Source organism: Corvus kubaryi, unplaced genomic scaffold (genome assembly GCF_017639235.1).
Source record: "Corvus kubaryi isolate FWS band 111438036 unplaced genomic scaffold, C.kubaryi_AGA036_p1.0 37357, whole genome shotgun sequence".
NCBI lineage: Eukaryota > Metazoa > Chordata > Aves > Passeriformes > Corvidae > Corvus > Corvus kubaryi.
The window spans coordinates 10558103-10586002 of NW_024581117.1; the positions used below are offsets into that span (position 1 = coordinate 10558103).

Here is a 27900-nt window from a genome sequence, read left to right on the forward strand (position 1 = left end):
TGGTTTCTAGTTCAGGTCCACTCCTAATTAAATACTGGAAGAACTCTCTGCACAGCAAAATTATGAAAATTCATCCCTACCTGCCCGATGACAAGGTCTGTGAGTTTCACTAACATTTCTTTGCCCCTTTCTTGTTAGCAATGGGACACATTCAGGGTAGGAGAAGAGTGGGCTTGATAATGTGTTTGAGATAGGTTGTGAAAACACAGAAATGAAGACAAGGAGGTGTTTATTAGTTAATTTACATGCCCCAAGTTTATGGATGTGACATTAATGACAAGAGGTACTCTAAAGCACACTCAGGGATACTTTCAGTCATCTTCCTCCAGAGACTGGGGAGGGCAAAGAGATGGGTGTCCTAGTTTAGAGTCATACAGGGAAATCCATCTGATCTACAAGTCAGAGGTTCAAGTTCAAGCTAGTCACAAGGCTCTCCTTATACACACTGTCTTTGATATATATTTTAACATATGGTGACTACTGCTCCAGAGGTGTCCTTTTCTCCACATTGACCAAAAGCTTGGAGCTTAGACCTCTCACTAAAACACAGATCACCTGTTACTAGACATGCAAAGTTTGGGTGAGGATTCCCCCATGGAGCACAGTGGGTAGCCCTGTCTTTCTGCAGCCACACGTCACTTTATGACCAACCCTCAGTAAACAAACCTGCATGTGAATGTGCCATTTCTGAAGGATCTCCTGGCCTTGCATAGCACTATTGTCTCTTCAGATACCACCTGTATTCACAATGAACTTCTCTTGGAAATGTAGTCCAAGGATGGACTACCACGCCCTGAATAAGGGTGATCTATGTGCCATGCCTCTACCCTTTATTCCCCAATCAGCCAGGTGCTTATATGTGCTTCCTAACTTCCTTTTACTGTTTCTGGATTCAGTTCAACATCATTGCAGCTGCCTCCTCTCCTGTGCCTAGTTCAACACGTAGCTCCCTTTATTTTATAGGCTCTCTATCCTGTACACATTTCAGCCTAGTTCCCCAGCTGTACGTATAATAGATACTGGCCTCTTTCAAATATAACCACGTGAGGGTTGACCATTTCTCTTATTTTTGATATTTCCAGATCAAGTCCAGGGTAAAATCCTATATTTTAGGCCTCAAGAAGCGTCCATGGACAATATATGGAATATGCATGAGTGGCGTCCTTTCCACCATTTCTGTTACAATGGTGATCTCCACCATCATGTACTGGAAAAGTGTGAAAAGATCCAAGCTCCATCCGCAGGGCAAAATCCGCAAAATTATACGGGGACCTCCAAGACGCACAGTGTGCTAAGCTGGGAAGTGAACTGGCCATTCATTTGTCCTTAATATGCCATATGTAGCTTATGTCATTGCTGATTTCTTTTCTTTCTACAAACAAAGCTCTTTAGCTCCACTTATCTCCCCTACCTCAAAGAGTTTTGTTATGTCTGTAAAAGAGTACTGGAAAACAGAATGCAGCACGTATCTGCTAACTACTCATTTGTACACTGACATTTTATAAACAGAAGTTTTCCCCTAATCCTTTTCAATGCCATGCTCAGTAATTGAGCCAATTATTTTCTTGCTCCATTCTTGCAAGTTAAACACTATGGTGACATGCAGGAATCTGTCCTAATTTGGTGGCAATACTTCTGTAAGCTTTTGTGTTCAAGTCATCTACCTCACAGTACTATAATATTTGCCCAGTCTCCAGCCCCATCTAAATTCTCCACCCCTGCACTGGCTCTGTGACTCTCATATTTTTTTAGAGACAATTTCCATCCATCAGTTCTGCTTGTAACATATTTTGGACAAATGAAATTTCTGGGTCACTGTCTGTCCCTTAGAGTAAGTCATGTGTTTTCTTTGTACTCCTTTACAGACTCTTCACAAAGGGCCTATGGCCGCCTTTTTGATGCAAACTAAAGATAACCCCATGAAAGCCTTAGGAGTGCTAGCTGGTGTCATGGGCATAATGGTGCTGATAACTATCATGATCTCTACTGCCATGTTCTGGCGCAACAAGCGGTCCAACAAAGTCATGCCAGTGAGAAGGATCATAAAAAAGAGGCAGATGCCGCCATCCCGGACAGTCAGGATGGAGTGGCTGAAGTTCAAGAGGCCCAGCAATGCTGCAGAGAAGTTTGTCATTGAAGAGGAGGTCAAGAGCCTACACAATGAGAACAGCAACAACAACGTCCAGGTTGTCCCCGTGCCACCGGCATCCCCCCTGCCCCCGCCACCCCCCGCCCTGGCTCCCAGGAGCGATGCCCCAGGGTGGCGGGTGCCAACTGTGTCTGGCTCCCTCACTCCCAAGCATGTAATCAAGCCACAGAAGAACAAATGTCACGGCAGCACCCACAATGCCCTCGTGTCAGAGCTCAAAATGAGATTTGAGAAGAGAAATGCAGCTTTTGGGGAGCCCCACATCTAGGTGCTCTCTACAGCCCCCAGAGACTGCAGACTGTGGCTAGGCATGGATGTTTTTATGTGCTGTCTCTTTCCCGTGTGTGTCAGCACCCCGTGAACCAGAGCAGCTTCTCGCTGTGATAGCCACCCCTCACCCTCTGCAAGTACCACGTGCTACCCCACCTGCAGAAGCGCTGCAGTCCGGGTCCAGTCGCGACTGCATTTCCTTCAGCCGTGCAGCTGTGCCTGACCACAGTGCTGAGTGCGCCAGCCACAGTCTCCCCAAGTGAACAGGGCTCCAAATTGCCCCTGGTTTGGAGGTGTCTACCCAGAGTTTGGGTTTTCAAACAAGATGCTCTGCAGCCAAGGCCCTGGGGGATGCTGCTTCTGACCTGGTCTGGCAGGTGGGTTTGAGGTGTCCGAAAATCCATCACTTTAAACCCCAGGCCCACTTTTGAAGACATTGGCCTGGCTGTGGCAGTAGCACTGACTCGAGGTGCAGGTCTCCTACAGCAGTGACACTCTCCTGTCCCCAGAGCACAGTGTGCTTTGCAGCAGCTGGTGGAGCGATGTGCTCGTGGCCTGAGTACCTTCATTCCCAAAAGGTAAGCGGGCAGGCTTGGAGAAGTTCTTCATTTTCCTGCAGCTCATGCTGGGTTTTGCCAGAGCACATCGACATGATGCTGTGCTTTGCTTCTGCCCTGGACTGGCCTGCTGAGGAGGGACAGGAGGGACACTTCAGCCTTCCCTGGACCAGCGGGGGCAAGATTTGAGCACAGAAGTTCAATAGCAGCGCTCACTCAGCACTGCCTCCTTCTGACACGGCGCCCCAAAAAAGCGGGAGCCCAGCAGGAGAAGGACATGAATAAAAACACAGGGAAGACAAGGTAAAACTGAGAGGCAAATGATAACTGGAACGTAGAGACAAGTGCTAGAAAGTTGCATATGTTGGTCAGGGAAGTGTCTGGAAAGATCATGTGGTGTTGTACACTGCTAGCAGAAGGTGTCAAGGAATATATTCCATCACCTCTCCTGGCTTGTTTCAGGAACTGGTGTGTGCAAAAGGAGGTTTCCATAAAATATTCTGTTTTTCCTTATCAGTATTTTTGAGTGAATTACACAACAGTTAATGGGAGGGGATTGGGAGGGCAGCTGACAGGTTTTTTTCCTGTTACGTGACAGTAAAAAGGCACCGAGAGCAGAGCACTTTTTTCACTGGATCTATCCCACAGATTCCCCCTCATGTTTGTTTCTGAGGGGATGTTTTTCAGCTGGGCCTGGCTGTTTGCCATCCCCTGGGGAGAAGGCAGCACCGAACACGCTGGCTGGGGAGCAGCACCCTCTCTCTGAGCCCCGGGCTGCAGAGAAGCTGTGCTGTCGTGGTACCAGGAACATCAAGATGAGGAGCAAACCTGACAGGACACACCGTGTTGATTCAAGGGGTTCATGAGACCTCTCCAGCTGTCATTTCAGTTGAACAGCAGACCTGGCCCTCAGGATCTCCTCTCCAGTAGCTAAAATAATTCCCTTTTTTGCACCAGGACTTCATCAGTTTAGGGGATAGCTGGTTGAACAAGAAATTACCCACTTACAAGGAAAATCTTGTCTTTTTTAACTTCAGTTCAATCTGCCTAGAAGCCAGAGGGCTCATGGCTCATGTCACCCGTGAGCTGAGCCAGCAGCTGTAGCCAAGAGGTGCAGCAGAGTCCCAGCTGGGGGCCGTGGTAGCAGCACTGCTCCCAGAGCCTCTCCTGTCACACCTCTCTTTTTCTCCACTGTTTTCTTGCTTATCCTTCCCCCTGGGGCACTGTGGTGGGAGGCCCAGGTTCTCACCTGTCCAATCACCTCATCTTTGTCCCGTGGCCATAAGTTGGCCGGAGGGAGGGGACATGCAGCCCCTGATCCCACTCCTGCTGCCCTGTGCAAGGACCCACCTTCTGCTGGCAGAGTGTCCGCAGGTTCTGCAATGTTCCCCAAAGATTCATTCCCTGTACCACTGTCTTCCCAGTGTTGTGTTATTGCTGGTATTCAGTTTTCATTCTCTAATGAGGAAAGCCTATAAAGACCATTCAATTAAGTGAGATTTAACAGGAATTACAAGCTTATAGTTTTAGAGATTATATTTAAAAGGCAATAAAGATGTTTTATTACTATGTTGTGAGACTCTTTCCCAGTTACTCTGTATTTCAACTTCAAGGAGTTTTTTTAATAAATAATTTTTTTAAAAATCTGCAAAAGGTGCTTCTGTGCATGGTGTGCTTCTGCTGGCAACGATGCCTTGTCATTGCCTGTTACGTGACCAGACAGGCACAGGCAGCCTGGCGGCTTTATAGGACGACCAAATGGACCCTTCTGCAGGCTGCAGGTCAGCAGAGGGGCTGTGTGGATTTTGGACACCACCAGGCTGGAAGGAGAGGAGGTGAGAAGCGGGATGCCATTGGCACAGGCCATGGGCAGGGTCACAGAGAGCCTCTGGCCAAGCTCCCGTCATGCAGCCCATTGCAGCACAGCCCCGGGGGCAGGAAGGAGCAGGTTCAGTCTGATGCCAGTGTCCAGAGTCCGCGATTTGTTATGAACTACCTCCACGTGGTCCTCCAGCGGATGTTTTGTCTTTCCCTGGCTGTTTCCTCACAGTGATTCAGCAGCTCTCTCTGGTCTCTACAGTGTGCTGTTGTCCCTCCCTATTGACTAGGGTGGAAGAAGGTCGGTCATTACTGATGGTGCTTTGTTTTTTCCGCCCCCTCACCCACGGCCCCACACTGGTCTTCAAGCAGCATCAGCTCTTGCTTCACTGTTCGCACTGCTTAACTGTGTCTGTGGGTGGCTTTCCCAGGACAAGGTTTTCCTGCTTGGCCAGCTGCTTCTGCCCCTTCCTCACCACTCTAGACCGCCGTGACCTGTGCTGTAGCTACCCGGCCCCCTCCATCCCTGCAGCCAAACCCCGGAGCTCCTTGGAATCCAGGTGTCCTGGGGTGACATTATGAAGCCGCTTTATTCCTCACCCGTCCGCTCCGTGCCCAAGGCCGCTGTGCCTTTAAGCTGGGCCCGGGGCCGGGCGGAGCCAGGGCCGGGCGCGGGGCCTTTGAACGGCTCAGCCCAGCGGCTCGGGGGCTCCGGGGCTCGGCACGGAGTGCCCGGGAGCGCTGTGCTGCTTTTCTGGGATTCCTTTGTGTTCCAGCCAGCTGGGAAAAGGTTCTGTTGGTTTTCTTCTTGTTCTTTTTTCCCTTTCCTTCCCCTTGCCTCACTGCCTCCCTTCCCTCCTCGCCGGTCCGGGGAGCCTGCAGGGGCGGCCCCAGCGGGCCCGCGGGATGGCCCCGGCTGGTCCGAGCCCGCGTGTCTGTTCCCTCTCTGGGAATTTGTTGTATTTTGAGGGGGTTTTTTATCCTGTTCTACTCTGTTTTGTTCGTGTGTTAATAAACAGTTTGGTTTCTTTTTCCCACTTTCACTCCTTGTGACCCATTTGTCTCATTGATGGAGAAAAAGGGGAGGAACACTCAATCCGGAGTGTTTCCTCCTGAAGTTTTGTCTCAAAAACCGAGACACCAGGTTTCTTTGCAATTTGTAAGTGTAAAAGGCCAGAGATGAAGCAGAGGACCTCTGTGTATTCTGAAAATCTGTCATGTTTATTGCTTTGACACTAAAAGACTGACAAGACTAGGAAGTCCTGTAAAGTATTAACAGCAAGAGTCAGCAGTGACAAAACAAAGTTCTGTTCAAAAGCTGGGCAGTACGGTACAGCAGAAGGAGGCGCTGGGGGAGGAATCATAGCCCCTGAGGAGAGACAGCATGGAAAACACACACCAAAACCCAAAATACAATTAGAAAGCCAAGCTACTACAGCATGAAGCTCACAATAGGCTCTATCTCTGCTTACAGCTGGGGTGTCTACTCTAGATTTTTCTTTTAAATCTGTAACACATATAACAAGAGCTGTGGATCTATGGGCCACATGCTTTGGTTGTGCTGGAAAGCATGAGGTCAAAAAAAGAAAAATAGTAAGTCACATGTCCTCAGACCCCTGAGAATCACAGCACTCAGCTGCTCCACAAGCAGGAGGCAGTCACATGTGTCTTTGGGCTTTTTTGCCTCTGGCAAAGAGGAGAGCTTTGGTTTCAAAGCAGCAGGATGGGCAGGCACTTGTCTGCATTTAGGGAATGTGCCTGGCTTGCATCTTCAGCTCCCAACCCCCTGCTCCACTGTGTTCTCTGCCTCTGCCCACTTGTCCCACCAGCCTGCTTCAAGCACTTGCCCTTTTCCTGTTTGTGGTACAACCAAAGCTGTCAATCTCTTAGGGCTGCGTAAACCTTAAGGAGGAGTAAGAAAGAAAATGCAAAACAAACAAAAAAACCCACCCCCAAAACCAACACCTCTGGTCAAAATAATTTTTTCTCCAAGTAAAATAAAATCTCTCCATCATGTTGACCCAATCCTCCCCACCACTTGTTGTTGCTGGGCTGTGACCACAGCCGTGCCCAGCTCCCCTGTCCGTTCCCTGGAGCTGGCACACAGAGAAGCTGGCACCTGGCAGAGCTGCAGACACACATAAACAGCTAAAGACACACCTGTGTGGGTGAGTGAGGGGACACCTCTGGCCTTTGGCCACAAGCATCAGTATTGGTTCGGGGGTTGTTTTTTTGTCAGTGCTGGTTTGCTCGGTGTGTCAGTGTGCGTTGCTCCACGACAGTCCTGCGGGGGAAGCCCGGGGCTACGGAGGCGCGGCTCCACACCTGTGGCCGGACAGCCCGGGCACCTCCATTCCCAGGGCTCCCCAAGCCTGCCGCAAATACTGGCGGTGCGCCCGCCGTGCCCCGAGCCCTCGCAGCCCAGAGCCGCCCAGGCGCGGCCCTTCGAGAACAGCAGCACCCGCTGCGACCCGAGCGGGCGTGTGGAAGGTGCCGCGGCGGCCGCGCCCTCAGGGCGGGCAGGGCCGGGCTAGTAGAGGTCGGCGCTGTTCCTGTGGGGCGGCCGCGCCTTGTCGGGCTCCTCGCGGGCCGGAGGCCGTCGTGCGCCGCGGCCGCCGTCGGGGCGGCAGAGCCCGTCCTCGCTGCCGGCGGGCAGGCTGTCCAGCGTGCTCTCCTTGCTGCCCGCGGCCTGCGCCGAGCCCCCGCGGCGGCGGCGCGGGCAGGCGCTGGGGCAGCGGGCTAGGCAGCCGGGCAGCGCCTCGGCCGTGCAGGCGTACATGCCGGCCGGCACGGCCAGCACCATGGCGCACACGATGACCACGATGTGGATGAGCTTCTCTCGCTGCTCCATCTGGCTGACGTCGCTGCCCGTGACGAAGACGACGCACTGGCCCTTGCGGGGAGCCTGGTTGCGCACGGCCACGCACACCTCGTACTTGGTGGCGGGCAGCAGGTCGGTCACCGAGTAGGTGTTGACCCCGGGCCCGATGTAGATGGTGTCCTTCTGGGCGGCGTCGTAGCGGCCCACCAGGAGGGTGTACCAGGTCTCCCCCGGCTCCGCCGCCGCCGCCGCCGCGAACCACTCCAGGGTGATGCCGTAGACCGTCTGCTTGGCGATGCGCACTTCCACGTGAGCACCCGGCTCCGCGGGGGCCATGGGCGCCCAGCCGCGGGGGGTGGTGGACGCCCACGGGGCCACCACGCGGAGGTTGATGGCCACCGAGGCGTTGCCCAGGAAGTTTGCGGCGGTGCAGGTGTAGTTGCCGGCGTCTGCTGGCCGTGCGGCCGGGATCAGCAGCTCCGAGCGCACGGTGTCCTCGCTGATGGGCTCCATGGTCACTGCGGGCAGAGGTGAGGGGGTCAGCAGGGGGCCACCGTGCCCTGGGGCAGCCCCAAGGCCGGTGTGGGATGGGGCCCCCTCAGGACCCGCCCTGCCCAGGGAGAAAGGAAGAGGGGCACAGGAATGTGCCAGACCCCACTGAGATGGCAGCGAAGTGTTGGCTTGTTGGCTGTCTGAAAGGCAAGAAACGCATTGGGACACCCAAGCATGGGAGACATGGAGTGTGTCTGACCTGTGTCCCAGTACAAGCAGCTGGGGAAGCTGCTGTGGGCAGAGGCCGAGCTGCCCATCTGCCCATCAGCATTCTTAGGTCAGGGCAAACCAGGAGAGGCATTGAGGAGATACAGCTACATTTTGGGCACACGTTCCATCCTCTGTTAGGATTAAAAATGTCAGTCTCAAGAGGCTCTGCCCAACATAGGTGTATGAAGACAGGAAGTGTTGGGCTGGAAGTGAAACACAGTTTTAAGAACAGTATGAAACCCGGTCATCTACCCAAACAGAGGTGTGTGGCTGTGGTTGAGAAAAACTTGTATGTAATTAATCAGCATGTGCTTGTAGAAAGACACACAAGTGCTGCTACAGCGCTGCAACTGAAGCAAATATCAGCCCAGGATTAAGGGCTAATGCTATCCTAGTTAGCTTATTAGGAACACACAGAACCTGTGTGCTGGCTGCCTGTATGCCTTATTACCTTACCTGATGAAAATAGCAACTTGTCCTATTGAAGGCTCTTAGTAAAAATAAATGTGAGGGAGAACAGATTGGGAGGAAGAGGAAAAGGTGTCATATTACAACGCCTTTGCTAAAGTATATAAATAAGCGAGACTTCAGGAAAACAACCACCTCAGTTTCAGTTGGTAGAACATGAGTGGAGACACAGGAAACAGGTCTGCACAGTTTCGTGTTTTGGGTGGTATTTCTTAAGGGAATACATGGGAATAGTATAGGAACATACAAGTCTGTGTTTATGTGTGTGGGCTCATACAAACCCACTTTAATGCAAATATAATTATACAGAGTGTTTCATATATATATGTAGAATATATACTACATATACATGCATATTTAGATAACTATGTATTTATTAAATATGTACAACTGATACAGGATTCGTAGCTCCTACATCATGTGTCATGAGGAAAGAGCTGCTACTTAAAATCCACAAGTAACATAATTGGGTAAAAATGAGGCCACGCTCCTTTCATCTTTGACTGATATCCTACATGAAGCAGCTCTTCTTATGCTGGTCAGATGTGCTTAGATGCACAGGATGATTAAGATCACTTGGATTATTGCAGCCACAATAACTGGTACTCTAAAGGGGCTGGGTTGCTGTGGTGACTGTGATGGCCTGCAGACCTACATAAGTAGAATAGCACAGCATAAATTTTTAATTTTAAAAAAAAGAAGAAAAAAAGCTTTGCTTACCATTAAATGCCCTTAAAAGTTTGAGTGCATAGGTCCACCAGACAGCTGGGGAAGGGCTGGCTCGCACAAAGCAGGTCAGGGTGATGTTTAACCCTGCTGGGACTGTCAGGTTGGTATCAAGGGCTGAGGTCAGGGGCTTTGTGCAGCTGTTAAGCTCCACTTCATGAAAAAACTTCCCTGACCTGAATTTCGGGCCTGAGCAAGTTAAATAGGAATTCATCAGAATAATAGGTGGGCCCACAGACTTGATAAACTGGACAAATCCCCGCAGGCGACAGTCACAAATCCAGGGGTTGTCATGGAGGGCCAGGACGGCATTGGAAATAGCTTCTAGCGGCCCCTCTGTCCTCTGGCTTCTCTGATAGACGGGCCAGTTGTAGAAGACATCCCTGGATATGATGGTAAGCTGATTTGAAGATAGATCTAAGTAGGTCAGGTTGGGCAGATAGCGGAGTGCGTGTTCGGGAAGGACGTCCAGCCGGTTGTGCTTCAGATCCAGGATTTTCAGAGTCGGGGTGTCTTGAAATGCTGTCCATGGCACCGAACTTAATTTGTTCCCTTGCAAGCGCAGCTCCTTCAGAGCTGGCAGATATTCCAGGCTCTTGATGTGCATCATTGTGATGTTGTTAAAATTGAGCCAGAGATACTCCAAGGCACTAACGTTCTCAAAAGACCCCCGAGGCAATTCTGTTAGGTGAGAATTCTCTATTCTAATTCTCCGGATGTCCTGAGGGATGTTTGCAGGGATCTGCCTGAGCAGTGCAGACATGCAGAGCAAACTCCTAGGGAGGAAACCAGAAAATTTTCCAGGTCACACACCACGTTTGAGGCCAATAAACCAGTTCCCCATGCAGGTCTACAGGCACTTGAATAAGGTATTGTATATAGGGCATGCATAAGCCGTCCGTCCATCCTTCCCTGGGGTTTACACCAATTTTTCCATAAAGAATGCAATTAAGTCATAAAAATGGCTATGTGTGTAACTACATATCTCAGGGAAATAAGAGAAATCTCATTCTATGGTCAAGATAGTACAATTCAAGTATTAGAGGTGGCACTCCATGCATCAGTCTGCTTGGTTTTGGTGCTCACAGCATCCGCAAGCTCCTGTTGGGGCTGTCTGAGCCTCTTCACTGGTGCTACAACAGGGGTAACAGTGTTCTTACCTTCCAAAGCTGTCCTGAGAACAAGAACATCCTGTGATGCAAGATGAAACAGATGGGTTTATCTTGTGGAAGGCCAGAAGAAGAAGAAAAATATGACAGATAGGGTCCATATTCTCCTTTAAGAAAGCACTGTGCGGGGGTTTGCACCAAACACACCAACAGCCTCCAAGAAGCAAATCCTATTAGCTGTAATCTTCCTTGACGCAGAAATAAATCCTGCTGGGGATCCAGCCCTAAGGAAGACATGTACTGGGGCTCTCAGTCTGTGTCCAAGTGCTAAAAATCACCCCCAGGACCACTCTTGGCGTTTATCCTCCAGCTGAGGGGATTGTGACAGACATATTTATTTGGTTGGGAATATGAAGATGGAGCCGAAACCACTTCTTTTGCCAAGTCCTTGCAAGTAATTAACCAGGCCAAGTTGGTTTTTTTTTCTTTTTAATTACAAGGGATCTGTCTCTATCTCCTGTATTTTAATGGCATTTATCAAGGCAGAAAGCCACAGTAAGGGCCAGATTTCACAGCTGTAATTTGCCATCGTGCCTAATGGCACAATCCATCCTCCTCCCAAATCCTGCCCACAGCACTGTGCAGGGTGTGTTCTGCTCGTGGTGAGCACAAAACCTGCTCTCCAGTCTAGGATGTTACGGCATGGAAGCATAATTATGATGCCTTTTTCCTCTGAAATGAGCTCAGTTCTTACACATTGGTAGTGAAAATGGCAACATAGCTGTGGCCAGTCCATGGGTTTCTCTGAGAAGAGTATCTCGGAAGCCAACCTCTTCCGTATAAATATAAAATTTCAGTGCTATCCGCTGGCTTCCCTCATAAGACACGTGCCAGCTGCCTTTCAGTCCTCTTGAAAATTTAAGCTGTTTTGAGAAGGGGTTTTGGGTAACCAAATTTACTGATCTCTTTTAATCCAAAATAGCAGGTTTCAGCTATGCTTTCCAAGGAGTTTTGTGTTCTCCTGGGGCCATCTAGTGTGGATGGGCTTCACTACAGCCTGCACGGGAGCATGCCTGGGAAAAGGGCTGCACCTCACTGCCCGTGTGTGTGACACTGGGTCACAAAGCAAGATTAGCCTGAACCTACTTAACCTCCAACCTATGGGACCAGGATAGAAAAATATTTATAGTGTGGGGGCTTAGAGCTGTATGTGGCTCTCAGGGTTGTGCTGCTGTCAGCCTGCAGAAGACATAGGCTAGATTCTGCAGTGTTTAAATTGACAGGAGCTTTTATTTCATGGCAGATCAGCGAAATGAACTGGTAGGGAAGCTTCTGGGGACTGGTACAGTGCTCTGTTTCTGTCCCCCATGTACAGGGAGCAGACCACAAGGACTGGGCCTGTGGGGATGCTGTTGCTGGCAGTGCCTCACATCTAACCAGAGGCATACGGGATTTTTATGGTTTGGGTTTTTTAACTGAAATATTCCTTATTTGTCCATGGTGCAATATTTGATTTTTCAACAACTGCCCTACATTTAAACGTGTCAGTGAGCCGGGAGTGAAGGAAAGGCTGCTGCTGGTCTGTAGCACAGCAGATGCAGCGGCTGTAAATCCCCCAATAGGAGGGTGGCGGCTGCTGAGGAGTTTCTTGGTGAAGCTGCTGCTCTTGCACTACAGCTCCTGTCACCTGGGACACTCACTCCTGCACTTTCCACGTAACCAAAGCAGTAGAGGGGACACCCATTAGCAGGGCTGGCTGGCTAAACTGAGGGTGTTGCAGGAGCAACAGTGGCAGCTGCCATGGGAGGGTGAGTCCTTCCCTGTCATCCATCAGCCACTGAAGCACTCAGGGCCCCCCACCACTCCCACCCAGCAAATGCCACAGTCACCAGTGCCTTCTTCTGTGGTTTGCCATGAAAATATTCCCTAATAATTTTTTTATTATTTTATTATAATAATTTAATATTTTTACAGTTTACAATAATAATATAATATAATTTTACAATGGCAAGATAATATAAAATAAAATAATATAAAACAAAATAGTAAGTAACATAGTTCAGTATAATATATACTAGTATAAGTTAATAATAATACAATGAAGTAAATAATACAAAATAATTTTGCTATAATAAAGGTATGTAATTTTACCCATTACGATAGGCAATAACAGTAACAAACCATTTATGGTGTAGTTAGTTAGAAAATTCCTGGGTGACAGGAGCAAATGCTGGAGTTTGCCCATGCTTGAGCTGCAGGGCCTGGGAGAAGAAAGTTTTCAGCAGAGGCAGAAGAAAATCAGTGCCTTGGTGTGTTTGGCTTTAGAGGTGATGGGACACCTCCTCATGATGGGGGCTGAAGTCCCCCCAGATCGTTGGCTTGTTCAGTCATGCTGGACCGGTGGGATCCACAAGGGATGGAGACACCCATCAATGCCTGGGATTTGAGGCAGATGGGATCGCAAACTGCACCCATGGCACCAGGGAGGCCCTGGGTTGGGATGCTTTGGCTGTCCCAATGGCACCAGAAGGTGCAGCAGAAGGGATTCACCACCTTTAAGGTCCAAAACCTCCTTTGCTTGAAAGGAAGGGGGCCTTCTTTGCCACCTTCACACCCCTCCTCCATGGCCCACAGGAAGGGTCTTAAAGTACATGGCAGCTGAGTCACATGTTCAAAAAATCTTTCATGAAAAGTGAAGTGTTATTTATTTACAGGTTTATGTGCAGAGTAAAAACTACTGGAGTTTCCCTCCATATACATCTTCAGGCACAGAATAGGTGCACAATGCCTCATGTCCTTTAAATAATTGATTTGCTTAGCATAAAAAATAATAAAAAAGAATTGCAGTTGTATTCTCACATGAGAATTCCTGCCAATCCCACCTATCTTCTATAGAGCTGGAAAACAGCCTTCAAAGAGTGATGTTAGTCAGTACCATGAGCCAATGCTTTGGCTGTTTTACAGCTGATACTTACTTGCTGCTTGAGAGGGCATTTATCTAAATATATCCAAACTCCAAGTGTACTCAGAAGGTTCAGTATTAACCTGAGAGTTCAGTGGTGAATTACTTATCAAAGTCAGAAGAATTAGGGTAGAGAGAAGGGGGAGGAGAAGGGAGGAGGCGGAGGTAAGGGAAATAAATCCCCCAGTGTTTGCCACAGGCATTATGCTTATGTTCTCTACTGGAGTGGGATTTTGCTGCCTTTTTAATTCAGCCTAGTTTCTGCCTACTTGTAAATTTAATGGTCACTATTGTGACAGCAGATGTCCCCTCAGTTCAGCTGCTCTTTAACATCATGTGGCATCCTGGCTGAAGCCAAAATGCAGAACAAGCTCTCTGAAACTCAAGCTGTCGAAATAAATCTCCACAGAGACAGTGTCTGCTAGTCTATGGGAAGTGCAGTTTCAGAGACTGCACTGATTGCCAAAGCACATGCCAAGAGATCACCCACTGTGTGCTCCCAGCTACGGCCAGAGTCAAACTCCATCTCAAAATGACATTTCTTCTTGTAAGAAATCAAGTCTGGGCTGATGCTTTTAAATTAGTCCCTTGGCCATGGCTTTCAGTGTTAGGAATCACTGCTGGGCAGGACGTAAGTGTTGAAGGCTGCAGTTGGGTGTTTCAGAAAGTGCATGTATCAAAGTGTTTAAAAATGAGTTGATGGTTTAGTGGGTGTGGTGATATCAGTCCAAGCTTGTTAAAAGGGAGTGCAATAGCAGATGTTGGCTTTGGTTCTTACAGCACATCTTGAGAATTGACTTTAACCAAGAAAGGAATTGTTGGCAGAGATAAATATTCTCCTTACCCTGCTGAAACTAGGTGCCTAACAGCCCTGCCATGACAAGAAAACAGAAAATCCAGTGAGATATTTATCTTTACATGTCTGATACCACTGAAAATCTGACCCAGAGCTTTGAAGTCACATCAGCTTCCTTAATGGTTTGAAATTTCACTCACAGTTTAGCAAGTACACCAGATGAGACAGAGCTTGTACAGGTTTGTACCTATTGCCTACCCTGTATGAACCACCAGTTCACAGAGAAAGACTTTTCTTGAACAGCAGCAGCTGATAAACTGCGATGCCTCATCTATGAGACAGTGAGAGCAGACACAGGAATAAGAAAAGAAGAATCACGTTTATTCTGTTTGGGATTACCATTCAAAGTACAAAAAATACCCAGTAGAGTCTGTAAAATTGAACCCATTCACAGTGGATGTCCCAGGATGATCCCTCCATCCTTCCCTCCTCACAAGCAAAGAGTGCCAGTGCTGGCCCAGCTGGTGCCTTTTCCACAGCCAACTCACAGACCGAGGGTCTCAGCGGGTGAGAGCTGCTCCTCACCAGCGCTGGGTGCAGCAAATCACCCAGCTCATGTCTCCAGTCAGCTGAAAAGCGACTATTTCTGGTTCCCAGTCAGCTCCTGCAGACATGACTTACAGGAAAGTCCTCGAGCAGTAGGTGCCCTCCGTTCACCACAGGAAAACGTCAGGACAGCCTTGGTTCTTAGGAGCTTATCCATCCAGGGCCATGGCAGGCTGAGTTCTGCACAGCCCAGTGTTCCTGCTGCACATGTAGGCAGGACCCAGGCTTACATACAGCAATCCTTGCAACTCAGCACAAAAACTGCTACGGGAAGGACAGTTTTTTCCTGACTCTAGTAATCAGGCTGGGACAAATGAACTTTATAAATAAGGAACAGATGTATTATGTACCACATGTTTCATGAGTTAATTTGTTACATTAAAATACATAATTTTACAAAACTTTATTTGTAAACCTAAAAATCTACACAGTCCAGTGATAGCAGTAGCATGAATTATGGGGATAATTCAGGGATTGACAAATTCTCCCAATACAAGAGAATTTCCTTATCATTAATGTAAGGAATACAGGGAGTGCTTTCAGAAGCTATTGTGATGTACCCCCTGTTGCTGGTATTTATGTTGAGATCAGATGATTTGCTTTTTCCATCAGGCCAAGTAATCTGACATAACTGAAACCCTGCTGTACAAGGAAGACTTGCAGAACCCATACAGAGCTCCATTCCAACCAGTGAATTTTCTTAACCTATACTGTACATACACATCCAGAATGTGAGTGGAAGTCTTTCCAATAGATTTACAAACACACATTTCAGAACAATTCAGCAAGCTTTATCTGTTACCATTTCAACTTGGCTGGATCTTTCCCATTCAACATTTGGCAGAATATATATAATTTTCTTCATTAATAATGTTTATTACAAAGAGAAAAATGTTATTTACTACTACATGAGGACTTGAGTGGAAAATTACACGTCTGGGAATTACTTTGTGATAAGCACTCAGATCCAAATTCCAGTGAAGCTGCAGAACTTAAATGACATTTAGATTAATATTAGACAGGTTTTTTCCAGGGTGCTTGAACTTGTAAAATGTTTGAAACCCAAAAGTCTGTACTGAGCCACTGCCACCACTGAGACCATAATCAGGAATGGCTGATGTATGCATGGCCAGTGGTCAGACACCACTTTCTGCTGCTCTGCACAGAGCAGCTCCTTTCTGTGACCAAGTCACAAGTGCCTGGCTGATGGTGTGGGTCTTCACCATCAGTTTTGCCAGGAGCACAGGCAGCAATGACAGGGCTGGTTTGGGAGATTTTTACAAAACTGTAATGGAGGTTGTCCAGTATGGTTACAAAGCATTACACCACCACACACCATGTGCAAAGTAGGCTATTGTATGTTTTTTATCTAGCACAGCTAGTATAAAACATACTCTACGAACTACAGTACAAAATGCCAGCTAGGACTGATATTTAAAGACCTTTGCTCTTGTTCAATACTATTTTAAGAATAGAGTTTAGGACCAAAATGCAATCAGAAAATGTTCTCTATTATGCATTCTTAGGAGCGGATTGGGTTTTGGTTCTTGATTTCTATCTCCTTTGCACATTTCTCTGAATTCAGAGCATAGAGTTGTGATTATGTTGGACATATTAGAAAGGGTTTCTGCACATCTGTATTTAGTGATTTATTAAGCATCAAGCTGCACATTTCATGCAAACCTGGGGGATGTAAAAGGTGAGACTCTCAATATTCACCTTCTCAGATATTTGTATCAAAATTACTAAACTCTCCCATTTGTCAACCAAAAAAACCATAAAAAGAGCTGAGAATAATGTACTTTGCATATTTCAGAGCAGGTCCTAAACAACACCAAGCAGAGCACACTCAGAAATGCTGCTTAATGTCCTCACACACAGTGTGCACACTTCATTTTACAGGAAAAAAAACCAAAAAAGAAGTGGTCCAGGAGAATGAGGCCATTATCACAGAAGCTTTGACTGGGTACAAAGCAGCAAACCCCAGGTGGTGTGAGCAACATGTTTCTGTAAAGCTTGGGCACCATCTACCCTCTTGCATCCTGTTCCAGAACAAGTCAGAGACAGAAGCATGGACGGGGTGGCCTGCAGTGCTGGAGCAGAGTCACAGAGCCACAGATACAGCCACGTGTTTTCCACTGGGTGAGCTGGCAGTCAGCCTCGGTACTGTCAGCAGAAGTATTCATTAGGCTGTCCCTCAATCTTTGGTATGGCTTCCGAGTCCACGCTGGAGCGGGCAGACAGCAGCCTGTTCGACTCGTCGGGGGTGTGCCTGGTCAAGTATTCTCCTTCCACGCCTTTTGCCTTGGCCCCAGGAGACAGGCTTTCAAAGGTGACGTAGGATTCCTGAATTTCCTTGGGTTTTCGCACAAAGCATTTTTTGCAGCGCCGTTTCAGTGCTCCACAGCAGACCACCAGTGTCAGAGGAACAGCAATGACACAGGCCACGCTGATGACAACCACATTGATGAGCTTCTGCGTCCCTCCCGCACTGAAAACTTCATCTGTGGAAAATATGATGCACTGCTCCTTCCTGGGGATCAGCCCTTTCACACAGACACACACGATGTATTTGGTCTTTGGAAGCAGCCCATAGACAGTGACCTTGGTCTTCCCTGGCTCCACGTTGATCCGCCGCATGTCCCTCTCTCCAAAGACAGCATAAAGGACACTGAACACCGTGGTGTTCTTTGCCATAGGTGCCTTCCAGGCCAGGGTGATGCCCTGGTCGGTGTCCCCTATCACCCTGACAGACCTCACCATCCTCTCTGGCTCCTGCTGGCCCATGGTGGGGCTCACCAGCAGATTCTGGGGATTGCTGTCTTGTGCCATGTCTGGGAGGAGAAGCCCGTCTCCAGTGCCCGCTCCAGCCCCCAGGGTGGGCACAGTGGAGGTGGTGATGATGTACCTTGCCACCAGTTCGTCATTGTAGGCAGCTGCCTGCATCCCACTCGCCTTCCCATTCCACGTGCCTTTGCCATTAGAGGTAGGGTCATCCGTGCTTTCTGAGTCTGTGATGATGAGTGAGATGAACGCCTCTGTTGCCCCCAGGAAATTCTTTGCTTTACAGATGTACTCTCCAGAGTCAAGGTAAGAGACTACAGGCAGGCCCAGGATAGACCAGCTCATCCCATCACTGGAAATCTCTTGGTGAACTGCAAGGCAGGAGAAATGTTAAATAAATAGGCAATAATAAATGGAATTAATACCATGTTTGTAAAATATTAAGACTCCATCACCAAATATCTGCTCAATAAAGTATATGATAAAGAGTCATCATTTCTGCTTGCCACCAAGAACATTACAAAATCAAAGTGAATCTAAGAAAAGGACAGTAACACTATAATTAGATTATGTCAGGATTTAAACTGCTTCCAAATGAACGTGAAATATTTGATACTATTTCCTCCAAATGGATATACAGCTTGAAAATAAAACAGGAAAGGATCTTCCATTAAAAATAAAAGCTTGAAAATTCTTACGTAGGTACAATACTTAAAAGAGTGGAAGGAGCAGGCAGTAACATGATCTATTGGAGCATTAGATGCAGACCTTGGAGGCAAAGAAAATACAAACAGTGGAGATTTTATTGTAATAAACACACATGGACTGACCTAGAGTATATGGAAAAACAGTTGGAAGATAATATCCTTGTCTGCTGCTTAATTATTGCAGGTGTTTATCTTTACACAGGTGTGATCACTTACCACCAAATGATATGTACACAGCTGAGTGTTGATTTGCTCACTTGATTCACTTGGAGGCTAAAACTAGGGGGCTTTTTGTCTTTTTCTATTGGTGCAGAGAAAAAAAACAGAAGAGTTGGGATCTTGTGGAAGGGTAAAGCACCCTCTTCATTATTTAACCAGCCTCCTTAGGATGGGCATACACTGTCCCAGCCCTTTCCCACTGAAAGGTAAACCAGAGAGATATCTGAAAGGCAAAGGTAAGAGGATGCAGACTTCTCCCAAGCCCTCCTGGGGTCAGGATCCAGCCTTGGCTACCAGGACCCCTTCCAGTGGCAGCGAAATCAAGGTAGCAAAAGTTACTTTTGCAGTTTAAGTATTTACTGAATGTGTATATTAAAAAACATGAAGCCATGCCAATACCTATGGCAATTACCTGCACGTACAGATTGTGGGCTATTTCTCATTCCTTTCTGTTCAGAACACCAGCATTTCAAATAGTCACATTATAGCATTGGCACAGAAGCTGCCATTGTTGAGAAATAACCTATCTTTTCAGCCAACTTTTTTCTGAAAGGTGCTAGCATCTGATTTAATGGGGCACAAAATACATCATTCTCAGTTGTAGCTCAAAGTAAACTCAACATAGGCTTTCAGGAAATCATCCCCTGTTGTATGTTTTGTGGTGGCTCTTTCAAGTGTATGAGGGATGTTTGCAGCATGGTGGGTGCACGTTATCATTATGAGGAGCAGCTCTGCTACATCCTGCACATCGTGTACAACAGAGCAGTAACTTGTCCAGATCTCAAAAAATTACATTTATTCCAAATGGTTCTACTGCTGTGAAAGAAAATTGCTCTCTTCCCTGTTCTGTGCACTGAGGAGCCCTGTAACCCTTTGAAGATCAGACTCCATACTTAGCAATTTATCTGCTGAGTTTAGATCCTCTATGAAAGTCAGGGCAGGACTAGGATGCAGGAGTATTCAGGGCAGGTTGGAAGTAAGAAGGTTCAGATCCTGACTGAAAACTTGTAGGACAAAAAGCTAAGGACAACTGTCTTCAGTAGAGCAAAGGTTTCTTCCCTAAATTCCCCACACATTAAAGGACCAACATTGCAATTATAGCTCCAAACATTCTTGTGAATGGAAATGAAAACATGATCAGTCACAAAACCAGTGTCTGTTTGAAAGCTTCCCCCACAGGAGGGTTTAGCTCAGAAGAGGTGCTGAGACCAGGTGGTCAGGGTTTCTTCCACAGAGCATTTTCCCCAGGAGACCTTGTCAGTCTGTCAGAAGGGGATGATTCCTTGGGGACATTCCCACTGAAGTGTTGTATCCTTCAGCAGTTTAGTGGCTTTTTGGTCTTAATATCAGTCGTGTTGTATGTTTGCAACCTTTTCTTGCTTCTACAGCAGATCAACTCCCAGTTGAATTCACATCAGACATCTCTCTGCCAGAGATGTTTGCTAATTGATTAGCAATAGAATAGATTAATAGAATATAGAATAATTTAGTGGGAAGCCTTCTCAGTGACTGAATAACTAACTGGAAACAGCTTATTGCTACAGTTGGAAATATTTCATTTCTTTAGTTCCAACAAATTTGCAGAAAATCCCTTGACTTATCTCACCACCACAACTGCTATGAAACAAAGCAAAACCAACTTCTTACACGATAATATACATTTATCTGATAATATTTAGATCAGCATGTAAGTAGTTTTATAGTCTATAAAAAATCACAATGCAAGAGTGGATTACACCTGCTACAGGTCTGCCTCACTCATTCCACGTGTGCAGAACCAAACCCACCTGTGCCGTTCAGCTGAGCCCCATCAGCTCTCCTCCAGCTGAGCTCGGGGATGGGCACGCCCGTGGTCCCGCACCGCAGCAGCACCGTGCTGCCCAGGATGGTCTTCACCTTGGCTACAGACGTGTGCACAACGGGGCTCTGACACTTCCTCAGCTCCACCTGGCTGAAGAAGACTCCTGCGAGGCTCCGGGGGGTGAAGCATTTCAGCCTGGGCTCAATGAAGGCTATGTTAGGAGACTGGAAATTTAGGAAATGGACCATTTCATACAGACTGCAGTCACACACCCAAGGATTGTCTTGCAAGCCTGTCAAAAAGAAATCAGGGCACTAAGTCACTCCAACAGCACCTTTTGTTTCTGTTTTTCAGCAAGACAAAGTGTGATAGGCTCCCAGTCTGCTCTGCAAGAGCTGTCTGTACAGGAATATGTGGGGTGGGGGTTTCCCCCCCCCCACTGCTGTTGGCTGAGCCTGATGGATCCCACAGTTGCCAAAATGGAATAAATACAGCTTGCTAAAGTATCTCAAAATCTGGATCTGAAATAATATTCTTTCAAGTTCAAAGCAGGATTATTAATGTCATGAAAACATTGTGATTCGTGCATATAAAGAACCAAAACAAGTTGTTATTATAAACACATTTAGTTCCAGGATGAAAAAAACAAGTACTCATGGGAGAAGGGGTGTGGATTCTTTTGGCATGAGGAGACTATAAACTCCCTTTCTTAGACATGCCAGAAAATTATTCTCACTGGACATTCTTAAAATATTAGCCAGATTGTCATGCCACTTTCACACCTGCAATAGCTGTAGCTGATTTTACTTGCCTGCCATAGTTCTCTTCCAGCCCTGTTATTCTAAGTTATTTTCATTGTTTTGGTAATCAATTGTTTTTCCTGAAATGCTAATTTATGCTGGATAAAATGAAAGAACTGTTTTAAGAATTAAACTGAAGAGTATGCCTGTTACGGTATATAAAAAGACATAGACCATAACTATATTAAGACTATACACACAGAACAAGGTATATTGAAAAACACACTCCTGTTTAAGAGTCTTGGAATGTTTCTCTTCTTCTTTATTCTGCTCTCCCAGTTTGCACCTATTGAATTCCAATTCTGAAAAAATTAGACATTATTAAAAATAGATCTGTGAAGATAGTACTGAAAAAGCAAACTTGGAACTAGAGTAATGCATACCCATGAACAGAAGTTGCTGTATTCTGATTAAATCTGTATCATCCTGCTTACAAGTGTTCGCATCCAGCTGTGCTGTGGACAGGTTGTGGTCTCTAATGATTTTAGCTAGCAGAACTGGCACTAGGGATATTAATGCCATCTAACCCCAGGCACACATTTGAAGCCTAAGCCAGGAGCATGGCTCCCAGGCCTCCTGCCTGCCACAGGAGTGAGCTCTGCTCCCTCCAAGGGGGCTTTGCCTGCTCTGTTCCATGCACAGCCCAAGGACGTGCCTTGGGGCTGGCACCTGCCTGAAAGTGAAGAGTACTAATATTCCCTCAAACTGTTTTAAAGATGCTGCTGAAAAACTTCTTCTGAGTGCATTCCATATCTTCTTCTCTGGGCTTAGAAGAGGATCTGAAAATGATGAGTCTTGGCAGGAGGTCAATTCTTATCAATTAATACGTTAAAGTGAAGGGGACTAAGTAAATAATGAACGTTCAGCTTGGCTTTGTTGTTTTATGGCATTTTTGCTAGCAGCTCACTTCTAGTTCATGCACTAGATAACCAGTGATCCCAGATTCCTGGCAGGTGCCCCAGCTCCAGCTGAAGCTGCAGCACCCACAAAGCCCCAGTGAGGCCTTTGCTGCCCTGCACAGCACAGTTCTGTGGGCTCACATGGGCAGTTCTCACATGGAAAAGCTTGCACCCTCGGCACAGACTATTAGCCAGCAACTCAGCAGAGAATTACTTCTTCTTGAAGGAGTTTGCAAGCAGGGGCTCTGAAGAGGAGTCACAGTGATGCATTGCAGACAAAGGAATGGATTGGGCTGACTCTTTTTATTATTCATGATTTTTTATGCCTCCATGAGAAACAGTCATGAGCAGAGTGAAGCAGAAACACGCAGCTGTGTTTCCCAACTTGCTCCTTTGAGAGACATGCATTTTATCTACCTGGTTCCTATGGGTGTCCACAGGATAGGACCTAGAAGCTGTTGTGTCTATACATTACTGAGTTAATTTTAGCATTATACTCGTATGCCTACATGAATTTTTTAGGATCCTGACACAATCAACCTGTGCACAGCTGGATACTACTCAGTTTGGCCACGTGCATCAAGGCATGATCTGTTCTTCTTGATAAAATGGTCTCCTAATCTATATTGGATGGAATAACGTTTTTACACGTAACTTGACTCTAAAAATAAAAAGAGAAAAGTAAGATCTAGGCAGTCTTGCCACGAATGAAATGGGCAATCCCAAACTGCCAGTTTTGGCTTAAAGAACTTGTTACTATGTCTGGCAAAATGGGATAATGAAACACCTGCTCCTTTCTCTCCTGATGCTAGTGAAACCTTCAGCAACATCTGCTAAGGACACTAAAAGCTTTGTAGGTGGCATTTTGTATCTTTTTTAAGTCTTCTTTCTCCTTCCACTGCAATCTGGTTTTAAAAACATTACCTCCCTAAATTTTTCAAGGGAACAAAGAGCAGCAGGTACTTGCCAGAGTGAGAGGAAACTTGCAGTGCCTCTGCTGAGATTATCAGCAGGTGGCTGAACTCGCACCCTTGGCTGCAGAGGCCGTACATGGAGATGCCCACACCTCAGTGACCAAACACAGTCAGTGGGGCTGGGTCAGCACATGGCAAATGAAGATGGCAGATAGCAACAACTCTGAGCCATCATCAGCCTGCCATGGATTTGAACAGTGAACAATGGCTAAAAGACCGTGTAGTAACCCCCTGAACTAGGAAATGTGCTCAAAACCTCACCTGGGCATCCTACAGCTGAGAGTCAGCTGTGAAATACCCTGACACAAAAATGGATAATTGCCCCAAAGCCATACCTCTGAGGAGCCTACAACTGCCACAAAAAAGGGTATTCTTGGAGCTTCATAGCTGCCCTTCAAGGCAGCACTATCTTGGTGGGTTTGGGTAGACTAGGGTTTAATTCTGTGTGAACAGTTAAACAAGGCTCTGGGAAGAGAGAAACTGGCAGCTCTGACCCAGATTTTATGCTCAGCCATGGCATTATTCCTCTTTAATTCGGGCATAATAAATTATCCATCCTTTTATTTAGTTCTGCTTAAAATGGGTCAATTCCATACACTGTTATTAGAAAAGAGCACACAAATGATGAAGAGCTGTAAACATATTTGTATTTCTATCCAAAATGGTGGTGGCAATAACTAAAAAAGCCTTGACCAAGAGTCACCCATTTTGTGCTACAAAGATTCAAGAAATGATCAAATTTATGGCATAATAAGCTGGGTGTGATGAGCCTGAGGTGAGATTGTTAATATGCAAATAAATTTACACACATTATTTGGGGTATTAAATTGTATACATATAATAGCAGTGTACTTGCTATGGTAACCACAGTGGGTGAAAATGCTGCAATAAGATGAGGAACTCTTGACATTTGTGCCCCCTGAAAATTGGCAGGCACTTCTCTTACCTAGGATGATCTTGGAGTTATCATTGGGAAAGTAGGGAACAGCCTGGAGGTTGGCCCAGGTGGCAATGAGAGCCTGAGGAAGAGTCATCAGCTTGTTGCTAGACAGATCCAGGTATGTGATATTCTTGACATAACGAGCAGCATCTGGAGGGATTGAGGTGAGTTCGTTATTGTGTAAATCCAGAAGCCTCAGCTGTGGCATGCCAGCCAGGCTTTCCCAGGGGAATGATACTAAGTTGTTCCCATCCAGCCTCAGCTCCTGCAGACGACGAAGGCCCTTGAAGGGGATGCCACTGAGGCTGGCCAAGGAGTTATAGGGCATCCAGAGGTACTCGAGGTTGTGAAGCAGGTGGAAAGCCTCTCCTGGCACCCTGCGGATGGCTGTCTTTTCTATCCGAAGCTTGGTTGTATCGACAGGGATGTTCACAGGAGGGAGGGTCATCTCTGGATCATTACACAGCACTGTCCTGGTGGGGGAGGACACAGATAAGCAAAGATGTGACTTTCTTTTATTTTGAAAAGGTTTTGAAACCTTACTTTAATGCAAGATTTTGATCTGCCTTTCTTTTTTCCCAAGACTTACTGTCATTTCTTACTTGCTGCTGAACATCATCACCATAAATACATAAACTTGCAGTAATTCTGTACCTTCTGACTGCAGAGATCACAGTGTTTTGCCTCTCCTGGAGTGGTGTGTCTGAATCTGGTGTTCCTGTTGGTTTTTGCTTTCAGTTTTTTAGAGTACTTATGATAGGCAGCAGTGACAACATTCACGCACCACAGAGGATTCTAGTGCAAGTTAAACAAAGGGATCCATAAATTGAACTATAAAAGCCATACAAAAAGAAGCCTTACTGACATGAGGGAGAGCAAGAAGTTACACAGATTAAATATGACATGGGAACTCTGGTTTGAGAAATGAGGATAAGAAAGCCAGCTAACAACTCGTTGGAAATACTCTGGAGTAAGCTTTGCTTTACTATGGAAGGTGTGTAGAGATGGTAGCAGTCACTGCACCACAGGCACACATAGTCATGAGAGTGAAAGCACGGAAAATTAACTCTTTGGAAAATGCTATACTGAAAGCAAGGCAGATTTATGTGTTTTAATCATTTCTCCCTATTTCTAATCTCTAGAGGTCAAAACATGAAAAGCCTTTGCTGTGTTTTTGCAGCCTCCATACAAGAAATTGTGACTTGGGATCGTAGAGAGCCATGAGAAATGAAAGGAGACAAAACAGATCTCTCTGACTGAATTTTAATTTGCCTATCAGCAAGTAGGGGAAGGCAAGTTCTTAACAAAAGACCAAGCCACCTGCAAAAGGTGTCAGGTTAGATAGGCGTGTTCTGCTCCACATGCTGAACAAGACACCACAAGAAATGTAATGTGATCAGTCAAGTAACATTTTCTTATCACACTGCCTCTATAAACGGAATATTAAAAAGCTGTCAAAACCAGATTGGTTTTGGCAGAAAGCAATTATTCCTCCACTATCAACCAAAACATACAACATTGCTGAACTGCTCAGGCAGACTTCCCAGATTTAAATGCTATTTGAGCCTACAGTTAAATTGTTAATTTATAATCAAAAAACAGTACATTACTCTCACCGAACACTTTCATTGTGGCATTAAATCTTGCCCACCCTCTGCTGAAAGTTGAGATTTTGAGGAAGATAAAAATCTCTCAAATAAGGAAAATCCAGAAATCCTCTTTCAATAAAACTATTTTTTTTTTTGTGTAGTCATGTCACAAAATGTTTACTAACAGAAACATCATGGCAGTAAAGCAGAATGCTTCTCATAGCGTCCCTAAGCTCTGTCAGTGAGCACTAAACAATCTATGGGATAATCTCCTTCTAGTGAGAAATATGAATCATAATGCAGAAAAAAGGTGGCATTATGCTCCTTAAGGGACTAATGGATATTTGCTTTATTATGTATCTTACTGAAATGCACAACAGCTTTTTCCAGTCACTGAGAGGAAATTCCCCTGGGAACCGTGACATTTATGGAGCAATAATTGGCTCTCATGCCTCCCTCTCATTGCACTCCCTTTTAAGAATTGCAGGCTACTTGTGTCTCTAGCATGCTTCTTCTTACTGGGAAAGTTTCTAGTATTAAATCTATAGCACCATAAAAGAGATAAGAAAGTAGAGATATTTCATGGGGTTCCAAAATACTTCATTTCAGTAATGAAAAAATATTTCAGTCTAGGAAAGTTTATTACAAAGGATTTTGCAAATACTGTATCTATCACAAAACCTCCTCTGCTGTGAACCACACCTTATGAAAATACGGCCTCTATTTTCTTTTAAGTCAGATACTTTGTGATTACCCCTTCAGAAGGACTCTTTTATAACAGTCCTCCAGAGGCATGTATGTACAATGGTTTTGCATTCAAAGATGGATGTCCTTCTGGTCTTCTCTTGTAATGGAAAGTTTCCAATCTGAGAATGAACTTCTTTTTTTTTTTTTTTTTTTTTGTTACTGTTTTTTTAGTTCATTCTTGTCTAAAGTCTATTGCTATGCCTAAAATCTCCAGCTGAAGGGGTTTTTAAGTAAATTGCTGGGTTTGGTACCACAATGTTAATTAAATCTAATCACACTTTAGCAACAAACCAGCAGAGCAGAATAAATAAAACCTTTTAGAACCAGAACTTTCAGCATAAAGGGTAAAAAAAAAAAAAAAAAGTTGTTTAAATTTTATTCTTTTTTTGCCGTTACATCACTAATAATTATGTCACTTCTGTTCTCACAGAGGAGATGGCCGAACACTTTCTCTGAAATCAGCTTACTGTGTTTTCAGAAGCTAATCCTCTGCAAATATAGCTAGAGCGCAGAGCAACTGGAAAAATAATGGCCACAAAGTCCAGACACAATGTTTTCTCTGCGAGCATCCTTCCAGAGGAGCAGAAACACCCCCCGACCCCGCTGCGAGAGCGGCGGCCCCGCGGAGCGCCCGGCGTACCTGGCTTTGGTGCCCTCGCCGAGGCTGTGGAAGGAGCAGCTGCACTGCGAGGGGCAGGAGCCGCCCGCCCGGGGCAGCCCCGCCAGCGCCGAGCAGCACAGCAGAGCCACCGCCACCCACATGGCGACCTGGGCATGGAGCACACCTGGCTCTAGGCAGCGTGGAGGGCTTCGCCTATTGTTTTATCCATCGGCCGGTCACATCTTGTTAACTCCCTTTGTTTTCAGCCACACTGTGATCTTCCAGCCCGCGCTGAGTCCATCAGATAAAACGGGATAGACAGGGATTAAGGATGGGGACTTGAGTTATTTTCATGAAGGTGCTTATTGCTTCCTGGAACCATACTAACAGCATTTCTTCCTTCAGCAGCCCCTTCAAAACACCCTCCTCAGGCAGTCTGTGGCTCTCATGCAAGAAAAAAACAAATGTATTTTGGGGGGACCTACATCAAAGGCAAGATAACTGTTATCTGACCAGGAATTAGCAATAATTTACTTCCTCACAGAGGTATTGGGAAGATTTAAAACAGTTATTTGTGCTAATGGAATGTAAGCCTTCTGTCTAAGAATACTAAAATATATATAGTGATACTATTAAAAGGCTGTATTTTCTTTTAAAAACTCCTAGTTTGATAAAGCAATTATTGAACTGCTGGCAACAAGCCTGATATTGATAAACAGTTAAATAACCCAGTAAATATGTACATATTTCACCTTATGCCAGGGCTAGCACACACCTGCAGGACTGACCACTGTG

At 46.1% G+C, this 27900-nt stretch overlaps 3 protein-coding genes across 6 annotated transcripts in view; 1 reads left to right on the plus strand and 2 right to left on the minus strand.

Annotated features, from left to right (window-relative positions):
• The window catches only part of CDHR1 (cadherin related family member 1), a 45558-nt gene extending 40929 nt beyond the window's left edge, over positions 1–4629 (plus strand). For 3 of the 4 annotated variants that reach the window (XM_042033219.1, XM_042033217.1, XM_042033218.1), the window contains one exon: positions 1866–4629. In XM_042033219.1, coding sequence (XP_041889153.1) covers positions 1866–2417 — 552 coding nt within the window. In that variant the 3' untranslated portion in view covers positions 2418–4629. Of the gene's footprint in view, positions 1–1082 lie in introns of all 4 variants that reach the window. The other variant, XM_042033221.1, reaches the window with a different exon arrangement.
• A 1365-nt stretch (positions 4630–5994) lies between these two features.
• Positions 5995–10980, minus strand: LRIT2 (leucine rich repeat, Ig-like and transmembrane domains 2). The gene is made up of 3 exons (XM_042033222.1): positions 10732–10980; positions 9566–10347; positions 5995–8133 (listed from the first exon to the last, which is right to left on the minus strand). Exons 1-3 carry the CDS (start codon positions 10839–10841, stop codon positions 7325–7327), a joined length of 1701 nt encoding a protein of 566 aa, XP_041889156.1. The 5' UTR covers positions 10842–10980; the 3' UTR covers positions 5995–7324.
• A 3818-nt stretch (positions 10981–14798) lies between these two features.
• LRIT1 (leucine rich repeat, Ig-like and transmembrane domains 1) lies at positions 14799–27695 on the minus strand. The gene is made up of 4 exons (XM_042033663.1): positions 27145–27695; positions 24175–24641; positions 20542–20847; positions 14799–18199 (listed from the first exon to the last, which is right to left on the minus strand). Exons 1-4 carry the CDS (start codon positions 27264–27266, stop codon positions 17214–17216), a joined length of 1881 nt encoding a protein of 626 aa, XP_041889597.1. The 5' UTR covers positions 27267–27695; the 3' UTR covers positions 14799–17213.
• Between the last annotated feature and the right edge of the window lie 205 nt (positions 27696–27900).